Below are 15,154 nucleotides of genomic sequence, written 5' to 3' on the forward strand. Positions count from 1 at the left end.
TCTGATGCTCAGTTTGAACTTCAGCAGGTCATCCTGACCATGTCCATTTGCCTCAGAGTATTGGGTTGCAGCGATGTAATTGGCTCATTCGATATTTGTGTTAATGACCAGTTAAATGTTTTGTTCACAAAGTGGCCTGTGAGTGTAAGTAATCAATAGAGCAAGCAGCTGGATGTCTATACAACTCGCAGATAGTTATGAACATTAGCCATTTCAACTGGTCTCTCAGTCTGAAACTTGGCATCAAAATATCTGCCTGCTGCGGTCGTAAATGAGAAAACTGCATCAAAAACAGCAAAGCTGTGGGCCATAAAACCAAAACAGTCAGCTGCAAAATGCTAAAAGTCCTCATCTAGATGAGGGGAGTGTCAGGCAAGTCAAATATTACACAGAAATTTGACCATTTTTTCATATAAATAGCTTTAAATGCAACATGAAACATCTGTCACAGATTTTATAACAAATTAATTTAAATGCCAGTAAAATATATTAGAAACTGGCTGTCTTTCATCTTAAGTGGCTGAAGAACTGTTGAGACGGTAAGGAGAAAAACATCCAGTACACCAAACAAAATTTCAAGCCTCCCTGTTTATTTCAAAGCTCACGAGTAGGGATTACAAAATTACAGTGCTTCAATTGCAACAGTTCAAGGAGTAGTAGGAGGAGAGTAGGAGAGATGACAGACCAGTCGAGGAATTTTGAGCAAGTCATGCAAAAAGGTGTGGGAGAAGGCCTCCGTTATAATAGCACCCTTTGTGGAAAAAATAAATCCATCTGTCCATAGGTCAGTGCAAAAATAGTAATGAATATATGCATACAAAGAAAATAGATATATATTTATATACTGTATATATTTGAGTGTTTACTATAGACACAAAGAAAGATATAGACTTGTAGAGTGAAGCCCATTGTCACCGGAGCCTGAGCCCAAAGCAGAGACTCTTAAACAAGTCTAGTCGTAAAGAGTGCACATCAAACGTGACAGCTTGATATTGTTCTAATACAGAACCATATTTCCGAATAAAAGGGAACAGACCCAGATGCCTTTTCGGAGCTGTCAGTCTGGCGATGACCTCTACAGAAAGAGCAATGTGAGAAAAAACAGACAGCACCATAATGACTGCGAGTGTCCCTCACAGACCAGGAGCACACAGCATGCTTCGTTTCCGATCGGAGAGCAATGTACAGTATGACGGTTACATTATTCAGTCAAATAGATCGTTACATTTAAACAAAAAAAAAAGAGCCATGTGCCTCTGCGATTGTAAGAATCAGCAAATGGGATGAAAAGGTATACTTTTCCTTTACAACAATGGCTCAGATAATAAGCTCTCTCTTTTTTCTTTTTATTTCTTTTCTCTTTTTATTGGCAAATGGTAGTCACCAAATATAAATGCACATCTACAAACGTGTGGTAAATGGTTATTATTATTATTATTATTATACCTTTTCATCATAATCAGATATTGTAAAGCACCAGTAGACACCAGTGACAACAGCAACAACAACAAAAAAATACATAGGACAGACTTTTTTTTTTTAAACTTCTTTGTCGGTGAATCACACAAATCTCACTTTTTGAGGCTGCAAACTTGTTATTCATGCTCGAAATGTTCACAGAGACCTCGAAACTATCAAACGATAGCTGAAAACAGCCCGTTATATATTCGTTCGTTTTGCATAGCATGAAGTTTCACATGAGGGATTTTTTTTTCAAGCTTATTGTCATGAATGTTGGTTTGTAAAGCCTTACTGAGTGCACTGTATGCGTATTCACTTTGCTATGAAAACGTCTCAATCTTACCGACTGAACTTTTTCTTCAAAACTGAATAAACAACAATGAAAAAAAAAAACTTTCAGGTTTGGTTTTAAGATATAATTTGTTTACAGACAGTGGACTGCGAAGCAGATGTTTTTTCGACACTGATACTTAGCCCTGTGCTTCTTTGCATGCCTTTTATTCCATGCAGACAGTGGAGAGCTGAACAGAAACCAGAAGAACACTATGACTATAAAGAGAACTGGGACCGTAATTTGTAAGGAAGCTGCTTCAAATCAGCTCGGGAAGAAGGCATAAATCACTGGCTGTTTGTTTTAACTTCAGTTGAAAGATTACATGCTCTTTTATGTACTGGGAAAACTTTGAAAGCCCTTGGGTTTATCAAATCTAAACCAATTAGGTCAAAGACGCATGGTTTCCACGCGATAACAAGGCAATTTTTCTTTGTTTGAAAAGGAAATTTTAAATTTTCCAACAGTGTTGATCTGCTGAATATTTTATGGCTGTGCACACATTTAGCTCTAGACGAGGTCTTTAGTGACTGATCGGTTCTATGAGTGGAAAGGCTTAAACCGCAGCTCATCCCACCTGGGTAGGTAAATGCTTCCTTTTTTACTATGAGCACTCAACAGGTGAGACAATCGAATGCGCCAAGACAAATTAGGATGAATGCAAAATTCAGCACGTGCAGCGGCAACGCAGCAATCTACAACATGGATGAGAGCGAAGTCTACCAAGTAGAGTCTTAATATATTTGTTTTATGGGTCAGGGGTGAGTATATTAGTGAAGCAGGAAGTGCATATAATCGTGCCGAGCTCATTTACAATTAGATTTCCTTTCAAATGCCACCACTTGGTTGGACTCGCACAAAGAGCATTTTAACCTCCAGGGGTTTCTTCCTAAACGTCCGCACGTTGATTAAGAATGGCAGAAACAATCTTAGAAGAGTGATGTCTACGTAGCTCCTTTCAGACACTCACGTTTCTATTAATCTGACCGCTTTGCAACAGTCTTGCATGCGTCCTAACAGACAGGCGTGTTTCTCGTGCAACTTTGCGAGCTGCCTCAGCTCACCAGAGAATGGCCCGAATGTCAGAAAAATGGAAATAACATTTTATCTCACCAACTCAGCATCTAATTAACGGATGTAATTAAAACATTCCTCTATGATGCATTTGCTCTTCTCAATGAAAGACAGAGAGAGAGAGATCTCCTTCTCTGAGCCTGTGGCAGGGACGGGGCGCAGCACTCTCAGCAGCACCCTGCAGCACACACACAGACGCGCAGGGTGATAGAGACCCTGCTCTTGGTGGCAATGGCGACGAGACGTTCAAAAGTGTGCCATCTCTCGATTAATAACTCAATGAGAACCATACCCGCCACACATGAAAGACGTGATCAGTGTGATCTTCTTCACTCTCTTTGGCCATGTCTGCATGAAGCGGTGAGAAGCATTAACTTAAAGATGTTATCCGAATGACAGAATGCCATCATTTATACAGGTTAGCGAGGCAACGTGAAGTCTCTCGTGTCTGAAAAGAGCTGAGACAAAGGAGCGGGGCAGTTTTGCCTGGGAGCTAACATTTGACCTCTGCGTGTTCTGCATTCGTGCGTACATGTTAAGAGTGCCATGCACAGGCCCACTGGTGACGCATGAATTAAGGCATTGATAGAGGCACTAGAGCAGCACGTGACAGCAGCGCTTGCCTATGCAAGGAAGAAGAGCTCACTTAACTGTAGCTTCGTGACAGGGAGTTGCACGAGATTAGACGATGGTCACACTGCTACCACACCACCACCCTCACTGTCACATTAAACTGTAACCCACGAGTGAAAGTGCATGGGGGTTTTTTTGTACCTCAACTTAACTTTGCTACCTTAGAATCGGCTGAACCATAGCTCAAAATATAGGGCACTGACAAGAACATAAGATGAGGCCACAACGGGGACTTAACAGTACAACAGAGCAGGCTCACGGATGAACTGGAGCGAAAAAAACGACTAGGAGACAGAAGCAGGCAGTGATATTCCTCCATTGTGTTACATTAAACAACTCCAGTAGCCCTGTTTGACAATATTCACTGTAATTTCAAAGTGTTCCTTCAACTGCCAGCAGCCATGCATTAAAAAAAAAAAACAGAAAAGAAAAGCTCATATGGCTGTCTATTACTATGTATATTGCTAAAAGATATGCATATGTAGATGCAGGAATGGGAAATGAAGATAGTGAAGAAAACGCACTCAGTATGAATTTTGTTTCAGCGGACAAAAACCCCCATAAGCCCCCCACCCCACCCCCCATCTCCCACCTCTGCCTAAAATACAGCATACTTATGCACATTGAACTGAACAACAGTAATTTACATTAACATCAAAACCGTTGTTCAGCAAAGAGCTGGAAATATTTTTGTATTATCAAGTCCGATATATACACATAAGATCAAGGTCTCAGTTGCATTCCACTCTGAAATTATTGCACAGTAAGCCGCTGTGGGCTTGTCATGGTCACCCCCATAAACCCCTGTATAAAAATAAAACAACATTAACACACCAAACAAGTCTTTATTTGTTTTTTTTGTTTGTTTTTTTTGGACAGGCACTGCCGTGGCCAACCCCGCCTGAGTCTGCAAACATAAACTGTGTGCCACAGTGTGAGCTTTAAGAGTTTCTTCTGTCAATATCTACCCCTAAGCGCACAGAATCTCTTTTCCAAACAGATTTCCTTCTCCGTCATTTAAGCTCCTCTGCAGTCACAAATGGAAAGCTCGCCACCGACCGCTTCCTGTCTTTCTAGCGCTCTCCTCTGGGACTTCAGCCAGGTCCAAACAGTGGGGATTTTTGGCATTTCTCTTCGCCACTGACCCAGAGCTTTGGCACTCTCAAGAGTCAAGAAAAATTCGGCGACTCTCACACTCCAAATTGGCTCAGATCAGCCAGTCTCCGCTGGCAGATGGAGACTTGGTACAAGTGCGAGCATTGGAGGGGGAGTGGTCGAGAGGTTAATCTAGACGACGGTTTCCACACCAATCAACTTTGGCGTGAGGATTCGTGGCGTTATTCCACTGTTGAGGTCGTCCTCAAACTCCAGCAGCTGGCCCATGAAGTTAAGGTTCGGGGAGATGATGGGCCTCCTGGTTTTGACAAACTTGTAGGCGTCCGTCATGGTCATCCAGGTGTGCTTCATCAGGTAGGCGATCACAATGGTGGCTGAACGAGACACGCCTGCCTGGCAGTGGATCAGGAGGCCCATACCCGCTTGGTGTGCTTCCTCTGCAGAAAGAACATGGAAACAGTTAAAGCCCATGAGGAAGTCCAGTCATCACACATGATTGGATAATGAACCTTCCTTTGTGGCTTCAGGTGTTCAGAGAGTAAACCTTTCTGAACTTTAGATTGCAAGGTTTTGTTTTTATCTACTTCAGTCTTTACACCGTGAAATGCTACTCGGAGCTACCTTTAAGGCTCTTTTCTGAACTGAGGGGTTTCTGTCATCTTTCAGGCCTTATTAGAGAAAAAAATGACTAGATTTGCATAAGAAGTTACTGAGGATGGCCTCTGTCTATGCAGCTACCCTTGGAAAGACCCTGAATCTACTCTAATGGTCATCAAACCTCATCTTTATTCATATATACAGAGGTTTAAAAACTCGTCATTAGGGGTACGGGGCAGGTCGTCAAATGTCGTCTTTATGAGGAAAGAGTTAATACTGCATTACAGCAGCACATCAACTACAGATCTAATTCACTGGATCCAACATGCCAGGACATGGAGCTCTTTTGAAACCTTCAGTTCAGCTAAGTGGAGTTTTTGATTGTGAGTTAGATCTAGGACCTTCCTCCCTTCAGGCAGCAAAGAAATTTCAATAGATCAGCTCAGACTATGTGAGCCATCCAGTTTAAACAAACTTTAGTCATCCATATGAGAAAAAAACAGCACTATTGTTTCCTTACATAAAATATCCTTTTGTGTTCCTAACATTAACATTTTTAATTGCATGGAGGGGACTGGAGTATGTATAATAAGATAAGGGAGAGAAAAAAGGTGAATGAGTTCATCCTTTTTACAAATACTTCAACCCAAGACTAAACAAAAACTCTTTTGAATCCGTCTAACAATGCCGAATTTCTGAGGTTTTGTCTATAACCTTCAGAAAATAAAGTGAATGCATTCAAAGGACGTGAGAGCGAGCTGCTCTAAACCAACTATTCCAGTGTCAGAGGGATGATTCATGACCTTTCCTTTTTTAACCAAGCGGTTCCTGCACTAGAATTTAAAGAAATAAGTGTGAGTCACGAGAAGATTTACAAGAAAACACACAAAAGGAAGTACTCATTACATACAGATTATTTTTATACTATGCGCGATAACCTCACATGACACAATGTGAGCTCTTGTAATGTAGACAGTTTATGAACCAACATTTTTGTTTGTTTAACTGCTGACAGCTCTGTGCAACCAGCAGTGAAAGTTTTATGTCATGTGACTTTTTAAATACGCCAGCTTCCCAGTGAGATGGCCGAGCTTGAGTCCAAATGTGTACTGTGAAGCTAAGAGGTGATTTTCATACCAATGAATTCAAACGCCTCCTCAAAGTACTGCCGCAGGTTCTGCTTGTTGCTGTCGGTGGCAGGCAGGCGCTTGTAGACAAAGAGGCCCGTGTCATAGTGGTAGAGCGGCAGGTGGGTGGTTACATTTAGGATGTAGCCGATGTTCAAGCGCTGCAGCAGTTTGATGTCCTGAGCGTCGTGCTCGTTCCCCAGGTAGAGGAAGGGCAGGATTGGCGTCAGCTCTGCGTTCTCTATGTCCGGGGTGGAGGGCAGGGAGTGAGGTAGAGCCCCCGTCAGGCCAGCAGCTGCGCCCGTGTCCAAGCCTTCGTGAAGGTGCAGCGAGTGCTCACACAGGTTTTCATGGCTCTGCCTGAAGCTGCTAAGGCCTCCTGTGAATGGAGAGAGAAAGGCTGATGTAGGGCGGGTTTAATGCTTCAAAAAAAATGAGTTAAACTCTCAAACAACACTTTTTTCTTCAGTTTGTTTTTTCTAAATCCAGACTGGACCCTTTTGGTGTCAGCAGATAGAGCATGAAGATGACATGGCACGGGTTAAAGGCTCAATTCCCACAGGAGCGCAGTTTTGCTAAAAATAAACATGCTTATGTGTCTGACCACCACATGAAACACGAAACAGCTAAGCAGGACAACCAAGCTTTGCATACACATCTGATAAAAGCAGATAAAAGCTCTGAAGCCCTGAAAACATTACAAACCCCAGACGCCACTGTTATATTTGGTTCTAATTTGAATGCTGCATTTAGATAATAGGATGAAGCCATTGGCCAAGTGAACTTGCTTTGAGAACCAGACCCAAAGTTGCCTGCAGGACATTTTCCACTAGCTCATGTACACACAGGCGCATCTGTTTACCTGTTAATGTGAAGGTAAATAGGTGCACTGAATTTTAAATACAATATTCACTTCACTTCTCCAAATAACCGGTTTGCACCTGTTTGCACCAGTGATACCATCAGCCAAAGGTTCCCTTCAGCACTGGAGCTCTGGGGAGGGGTCCAAGTATCAGTTCATGTATTGTTCACAGTGCAAGAGCTGACATAATGCCATGTGAGGTCATCGCACAACCATACAACTTCCCCTGTGGTGGAGAGCAGGTGACACTCCTGTCAACTGTCGGTTTCCATCGTGAAGCAGCCCCACTGTTAAACAAAGACATCACCCTAAACGTGGTATGATAGTCGCCAAGCCCTCATTATCATGGTAGTAATTACACTGTGGTAAATATAAGAAGGGGAAGTGTTCACAGGACCTGCAACAACAAGCTCAACGCTCAAACCTTGGGGAATTTCCACTGAAATGGAGTTCATTTCCAGATTTTTTTTTAGAAAATGCCCAAAAGAGTGACCAATTTTAATAATAAGATGAAGAATATTCATGATGTTAATGTTTTTATGGGCTTTTTCGGGGGTGCAGGTAAAGCACTTGTATCGGGTGTACAACTCTTGTTATATAGATTAGAGAAATCACAATATTTTACAATTTTTTTTTTAAAGCTATATTGTATCTGTATTTTATAGCCATTTAGAAAAACCTTGCCTAAAGAAATAAAACTATTAGGACATTTTTTCCTCTCACTGATTATTATCTCTCAACAGAAAGACTAAACACATATTTATATCAAGCAAACTTTATCATTTAAACATTCTCAAGAATATAAGCCCTGTTCTACTTTTAGCTCTCCTTTTGGTCTCCACCAGCTCATGAAGGAGTTATCCCTTAGCTGCTAAATGCACTGATGCATGAAGACTGAGCATCAGAATGGAAAGGAAAGGTGATTTAAGTGACTCTGCACGAGGCATGGTTATTGGTGCCAGAAGTGAGTGTTTCACAAGCTGCTGATTTACTTTGATTTTCCGACAACTATCTCTCTGGTTTACAGAGAATGGTATGAAAAACAGACAATATCCAGTGAGCGGTATCTCTCTGACTGAAAATGCCTTGTTGATGCCAGAAGAAGAAAGACCGTACTGCAACAGGCAAAAATGAATGAAATACCCCTTTGTTACAACTGAGGTATGACGAACACCCTCTCCGAATGCACAGCATGTCAAACCTTGAAGTATGCAAACAGCAGCAGAAGACCACACCAGGTGCCACTCCTGTTTCCAGCTACAAACAGGAAACTGAGAGTACAATTTCCATGGGCTCCCAAAATCGAACAGATGATTGGAAAAAAACACTGACTGGTCTGATGAGTGTTGATTTCTGCTGCGGCATTCAGATGGCATGCCGAGAGTTTGGCATAAACAACATGATGGCATGGATCCTTCCTGCCTCGTATCAATGGTTCAGGCTGGCGATTGCTGTGTAATATCATGATGGATATGTTCGTGACACACTTTGGGCCCCTTAGCTCTAAGTGAGCATCATTTAAATACCACATCCTAAATTACTACTGTGAGTTGTTGACCATGTCCCTTAAGGACCATCTTCTGATGGCTGCTTCCAGCATTATAACGCGCCATAAAAAAAAAGAAGCTAAAATCATGTCAAACTGTTTTTTTAAACATGACAATGAGTTCACTGTATTCGAAAGACCTGCACAGTCATTGGATCTAAAGCCAGTAGAGCACATTTGTGAGGTACTAGAACATGAGAGTCACACCATGGATGTGCAACAAATCTACATCAACTGTGTGATGCTGTCATGTCAATATGGACCAAAATCTCTGAGGAACATTTCCATCACATTGTCAAATCTATGCCATGAAGAATGACGGCAGTCCTGAAGGCAAAAAGGAGGTCCAGCCCAGTACTAGCAGGGTGTATATATGTATATAATGGCTATGTATCATAAATGGGCCATCGTGGCTCAAGAGTTGGGAGTTCGCCTTGCAATCGGAAGGTTGCCGGTTCGAGCCCCGGCTTGGACAGTCTCGGTCGTTGTGTCCTTGGGCAAGACACTTCACCCGTTGCCTACTGGTGGTGGTCAGAGGGCCCGGTGGCGCCAGTGTCCGGCAGCCTCGCCTCTGTCAGTGCGCCCCAGGGTGGCTGTGGCTACATGTAGCTTACCATCACCAGTGTGTGTGTGAATGGGTGGATGACTGGATGTGTAAAGCGCTTTGGGGTCCTTAGGGACTAGTAAAGCACTTTACCTAAATTTGAAAAATTCCAACCTGTAATCTGACCATTTACTTTTACCTCTACTGCGCAGAGGTAACTCATTATTATTATAATAACAGCGTTCTTTTGACTAACCTTATTGGGAAGCTGATTTCAGTTAAACGTCAAAATAAAGCCACATTACGGAAGCATTAGGGAAGGTTAAAGGGAAAGCTATCCATCACGAGTTGGTATAGACCAAAATTAACACTAAAACAGGGGTATTAATGTGCAGATGACAGCGTTTCAGAGTCGCTTTCCCAGTTTTAGAGCAAAAATTCAACAAAGGCTCTAAAACATTGGGCGATATACACATTCCTTTGCACACAAAAGCAAAATATTTAGCTGTAAATAAAAGCTGCCTCTATTGCAATTTGTTGTGACTCTATTATTACTCCATTAAACATTAGTAACAAGCAAATATCTGCCATTTTAATCTATATTTGGGAAAAACAAATTTAGCTAGCCGCACAATGCAAATGAGAATGTGAACAATGCAAATTAGTTCTGGCTCAAACTGAATAAGCATATTTTTATTCTCAAATTCAGCTTTCATAGTAAACCGAGAACAGCAGAACCCCCAGAAGAAGCACGGTGCCGTGAGATGAAGTCTGCCAAGTGTGACTGTCTGTCATTATCTGCGACTAAAACTGACAAAAGTGAAAAACACGAGAAGTGTCTCGATCACTTTCATAAGCCACTGGCTCAGTTCCTGTTCAGAAGCTACCGCTTCTGCCTCGCAAGGCCTCTCGCACCACAGACCTGCTTTTTTCCAGCCCTTACCCTAAACCCTCCAACACTACTGACATGCTGTTTATGGCAATTCTGACGGATTAGGTGTAATCTATATCTGCTTTTAGCTGCAGCGGGGCAGGGGACGGAAGATCTTGTGTTTCCAGTGAAGTAGAGACACACACCGTGGCCATATTTACAATAAATCATGACGGAGACATGTTTGGTAGCTCTAAAATAACAGACTCTGGCTAAATTATTCAACAGCATTTGCACAAGTATGTTCCAGATGTGTTATTTTTACTGCTGCCTGAAATAACACATTTCTACAAATAATTTAAGGAAGTAAAGAATAATGATGGCTGCACATTACAGCAGCAAAGTCCTTACAGCAACAAAAAAAATGTTCACGGTTTTTAGTGAAATATTACATAATATAAAACATGCATGTATGCAGAATGGAATAAAGGCTCCAGGCAAGAATGCACATGTGACGAGAAGGCAGAAACTAGCCATCGCCGATGCTGATTAAAGTAGAGGAAAGTGAGCCTGTGCTATTTGATCCCCTTTAGCAGAGAGGATGCTCGCATTTTGCAAGAATTAAACCAGAGGAAGAAAGAGCAAGACAGTCTGCCTGTTCCTCCCACTGAGGCAGCTTCAGACAGACACCCGTGCAGGATGAGAGACTGAGGAGAAGCCTCGTCTATCAAAGTACACAGGAGGACCAGAGGAACAAGTGAAAGCAACAGACGAGAAGAGACGAGATCAAGGTGCTGTGATCTTACGGCTAGGCTGTGACTGGGAGGCATACAGGAACACTCGCAGCCCAACCCCCAAACCCACCAAATACGACATACTTCTCCAGCTTCAAACACACCAACCAAAGATAGAAAACATGGCAATGACCCAGGGACTGCTATCTCACCAGGCTGCCTTATTTAATAACAGCTGCTTCTAGCTCTCTGCAAAAAACAGAAAAATAAAATAAAAGGGGGGAAAAAAGGTGAGAGCGAGTCACATAGAAAGCTCTTAAAGAGCGTGTGCATATGTTTATGCATGAGCGCGATGCAGGCAGTGGATGCAGAAGCTGTTATCTGTGGTGTTATAACTGCTGTGAGGCTTAAGTCCACAGCTCACTGGGTGATAAAACTAAAACGCTGTGGTGACAGGCAAAAAGAAAGAAAGAAAATCAGCTGGCCCGAACAATAAAGACAAAAGTTTAGGAGGCTTTAAACACACTATTATTCTACCACATTTGTTTCATGTTAGTTTATATTGCGACTAAGCTTCTAGCGCTGATTAAATCAGACACTTGCTACAGAGTCCGTCCAAAGTCAGGCTAAACCCCATGAAATTGCGGTTTCTACCCCCTTTTTGTAAATGAAAGCCCTCATTAGTTGCTTGTTTTTCACTTATCTCCCACTTTGATGCTTCTACTTCAAGTGTTACCTTTGAGGATGATTGGGTCCTTGCCCTCCCTCCTCAGTGATTCCAGGACCACATGTAGAGGCTGAGTGGATGTCAGCCGGTTCGGGTCTGTGGTGCTCTCATCATAAACCACAATCTCTTTAGAGAAGATGCCCTTAAAAGAGTCCTTGCCCTCACGGCAGGAAATGAGGTCCAGCACAGTGATCTTGCCCTGCTGCAGCCGTCTCCGGCTGATCTTGTCAGAGCAGTTGATGTGCACGGCCCCCCGGATGTGGCTCTTGTTGTACTCCATGAAGGGCCGGCAGTCAATGATGACCGGCACGGGCCCCACAGGGTGACCCATGGGACAGCAGGTTATCCGCTTGGCCAGCTCATTGGGGTGGATGACCCTCACGGTGGCTAGGGCCTTCGGTGTGCCAGGGGCGAGACTGGGGGCACTTAATGCTTCATGGCTGCTGACCATTGGGGTAGGGGGCCCGGCGTAGCTGAGATTGGGGCTACTGGCGCTCACCTGGCTGTGGCTGAGGCTCTGGCTGTCCTTCTCATAGGTTGTGACAGAGCAGCAGCTGGCACTGCTGCATCCACACGACAATGAGCGCGTGGAGCCCTTGGATGAGGGCATATACGTTACAAGATTGGCCGTCGCCCGGATCTTCACCACGGTGGTGCTGATTACGGTCTTGTCGATGCTGCTGGTGGTGATGGAGTCCAGGTAGCTGGTGTCCAGGCGTAGTTGGAGTTCCTGAGGTCGGATTGGCCTTGGCAGCGCCACCACAATTCTGTCGTCGAGGGGAGATGGAGGCATGGGGAGACCGAGGACTGGACTTTCACGGAGAACTCAACAAGTCGCTCTGTGGAAAGGATAAGTTTTTGAATTAATCCCGGCTGCGAGAAGACGTCCCCTCGTCTGTCTGAACACCATGCAAACTAGGAAACGGCTGCAGAAGCCAAATATTAGTAATGTCAACACCTGCAGGGCGACACCCAAGTTGGTGGGAAAATTTAGGTGTGACAGACCGGCCACTAATAATAAACAGTTAAATCATCAAGACTCTCCTGTAACTGAATCACTGTTGGGTGTAATTAATATGAATCATCCCCCAGACATCGCACACACGTGAGTGATGCTTAATTTTTCATCCCAACTCTGGTGTGGCTGATTCAAAAACAGGAAGAGGTAAAGAGAGAAAGAAGAAGAAAAAAAGATAAAATACTGCATCAATGCTACGCTGCAGTTTTGTCTCACCCAAATGGAAAGACGGGGTACCAAAAAAGAAGGGTGGCATTTCCTTTGGATCAGAAGCCTGAGCATTTTAAAAGCATGTCATCTTGGCATATTATGTAAAGACACCCGCCGAGCTTTGCCTGTCCCGGCCGCTGCCATCCTTTATGCACGGTGCAGGTTCAGCAAAAGCAGAAATCATTCATGGCCAAATTCATTGAAAAAACCGGCATGAGAACGTGCCGAGAATGTGATATGGCTTTCAGGAGGAGACTAACTGATCAGATGAGCTGCAGACTGAAGGAAATCCAATTTCACACTACCGCCGTGAATAATTTCTAAAAAGATTAATACGGGATGACTGATTTAAACAAAAAAAGAAAAAAGAAAAATAAAGAAAAATAAGGTACAGATTGTAACTTTGCCGCATTTGTCAGGACTGAAGCCCATTAAGCCTGCGGGGCTTATAAAATAAGAGAGAATTTATAATACACACACACACACACACACACACACACACACTATATATATATATATAGATAGATATATATACTCAAAATGGTTCCACCAATTGAATATTCTGCTTCATTAATTATGGAATCGCGTGAAATCTCTATGACCGTGCATTTCAAGAACAACTTGTGCCACTGATTCTCAAACTTGCTCTGCGTTTCTGCTTACCGGTGAGTGTCGCGGTTGACCGTAGACGGATTTATTATCTCCGCTCCCCGACAACGTGGCCTCCATTCAGTCCGTCCCAGTGTTGTGGCTGGGCAACATTTTTTAGTACTTTTACCCTGCTGTCCAGAAATAATATTGAAGGAAGTCTGCCAGCCTACAGAAGTCGCGCAGTGGGAATGACGCGAGTACGAGCCAATGCGCGACTTCATTAATATTACATCTGATCCTCCTCGTACATCCAGGGCCGGCCCTGCGGTGGGAGGGATTTGGACGAGCTGCTTGCCTCTCTCTGTGGCTGGCTGAGAGGGGAGGGGGAGCGGTTGTCGCTTCAACGGCCTCCGGTCCGCGCGTACAGATGATGTCACTGGCAGCCAATCAAAAGTCTCTCCAGGAGGCTCGAGGAAGAAGGCAAACAGCATTAATTGAGCTTTATTGGAGTTTAATAGAGTGTTTAAACCGTAGGAAAAGGAAAAGCTGATTCTTTTCTCAGATTATAGTGTTTTATAGTGAAGAGCCTACTGAAAGAGAGGTTTAGGTTATGCCATAACATCATTTTTTTCCTTTTAAAATTTGTTTGCTGTGTTGCTTCAGTTTTTAATTGACTTATGCTTGTTTTGTGTGTTTGATAGAAGTATTTTACTTTATATAATTTATTTTAAAGCCTATGTGTCTCATCATTTGTCTAAAATCTACATTGAGCGACCGCTTTGTTAGGTTGGAACCTCTTTTTATCTTCAAAACTGTCTTAAATCTTTGTGGCACAGACTCAACATGATGTTGGAAACATTCCTCTGAGATTTTGGTCAGTTTCTGAAATGCTACCATCCCACACCAGTTAAATCACATTTCTTCCCCATTCTGATGCTCACTTTGTACTTCAGCTAGTTGTCTTGGCAGGATTGGCTAATTAGGTTAACACATTAATGAGTCAATAATTTCACTTTTATTTTAGGTGTGTTAAATATATTTTGATGTTGTACTTACGTAGAATTATAACTGACTTAAGTTAAGAATCTAAATATTTCTTTCACTGATTTTTAAAGTTAATGAGAAGCTGTTTTTAGGATCTTGTGCCCCTGTCATGTTTCACACACTCTGTCTATAATGAGGGCACAGGGTGTCACATGTGATGTATTTCAGATCAGATGTTCTCATTTCTGGTGGGGCCCCCTGTGCCATCCCATTTTAAAAATCCCAATAACGTCCCTGCCGTGATGGCTGTCTGTTCAGCTGTTTATCACATAATTTAATTTAAAAAATACACCCAATCCTCCACCTTCCCTGTGTCGATTTAGTAGGGGTGTGTATAACTTAACGTTTATACGAATAACTTTCCAAAACCAACAGTTTGACAGTACCACACAGTTCCTGTTGTGATTAGCTGGCTGTGGTGGTAATAAAGCAGCCAGTTTTGTTTTCCATTCTGCATAGAAGTATTTCTGCTAGTTTTCATATGAGTAACTAAGTGCAAAAATATAAATGTCTTCCTGGTGAGACAGACTGAAGACGTACACAGTTAGACCAAAATATAAATAACACTGCATCTTCTCACTGATCTCCATTGTGGTCAGTTAACCTCTCATATGAAGTGTTTCGTTTTCTAGGAAGCCCCGCCCCCGCAGTAGACATTTAAATAACAA

The 15,154-nt window shown here is 42.8% G+C and overlaps 1 protein-coding gene across 1 annotated transcript; it reads right to left on the reverse strand.

The window, feature by feature from the left end:
• Positions 1–579: 579 nt before the first annotated feature.
• On the reverse strand, positions 580–13,827 carry dusp10 (dual specificity phosphatase 10). Its single transcript, XM_005731096.1, has 4 exons — positions 13,515–13,827; positions 11,633–12,462; positions 6,350–6,718; positions 580–5,052 (listed from the first exon to the last, which is right to left on the reverse strand). Exons 2-4 carry the CDS (start codon positions 12,414–12,416, stop codon positions 4,787–4,789), a joined length of 1,419 nt encoding a protein of 472 aa, XP_005731153.1. The 5' UTR covers positions 12,417–12,462; positions 13,515–13,827; the 3' UTR covers positions 580–4,786.
• Between the last annotated feature and the right edge of the window lie 1,327 nt (positions 13,828–15,154).

This window comes from Pundamilia nyererei, unplaced genomic scaffold (assembly GCF_000239375.1).
Source record: "Pundamilia nyererei isolate P.nyererei 1_Seehausen unplaced genomic scaffold, PunNye1.0 scaffold00041, whole genome shotgun sequence".
In the NCBI taxonomy this organism is placed as follows: Eukaryota; Metazoa; Chordata; class Actinopteri; order Cichliformes; family Cichlidae; genus Pundamilia; species Pundamilia nyererei.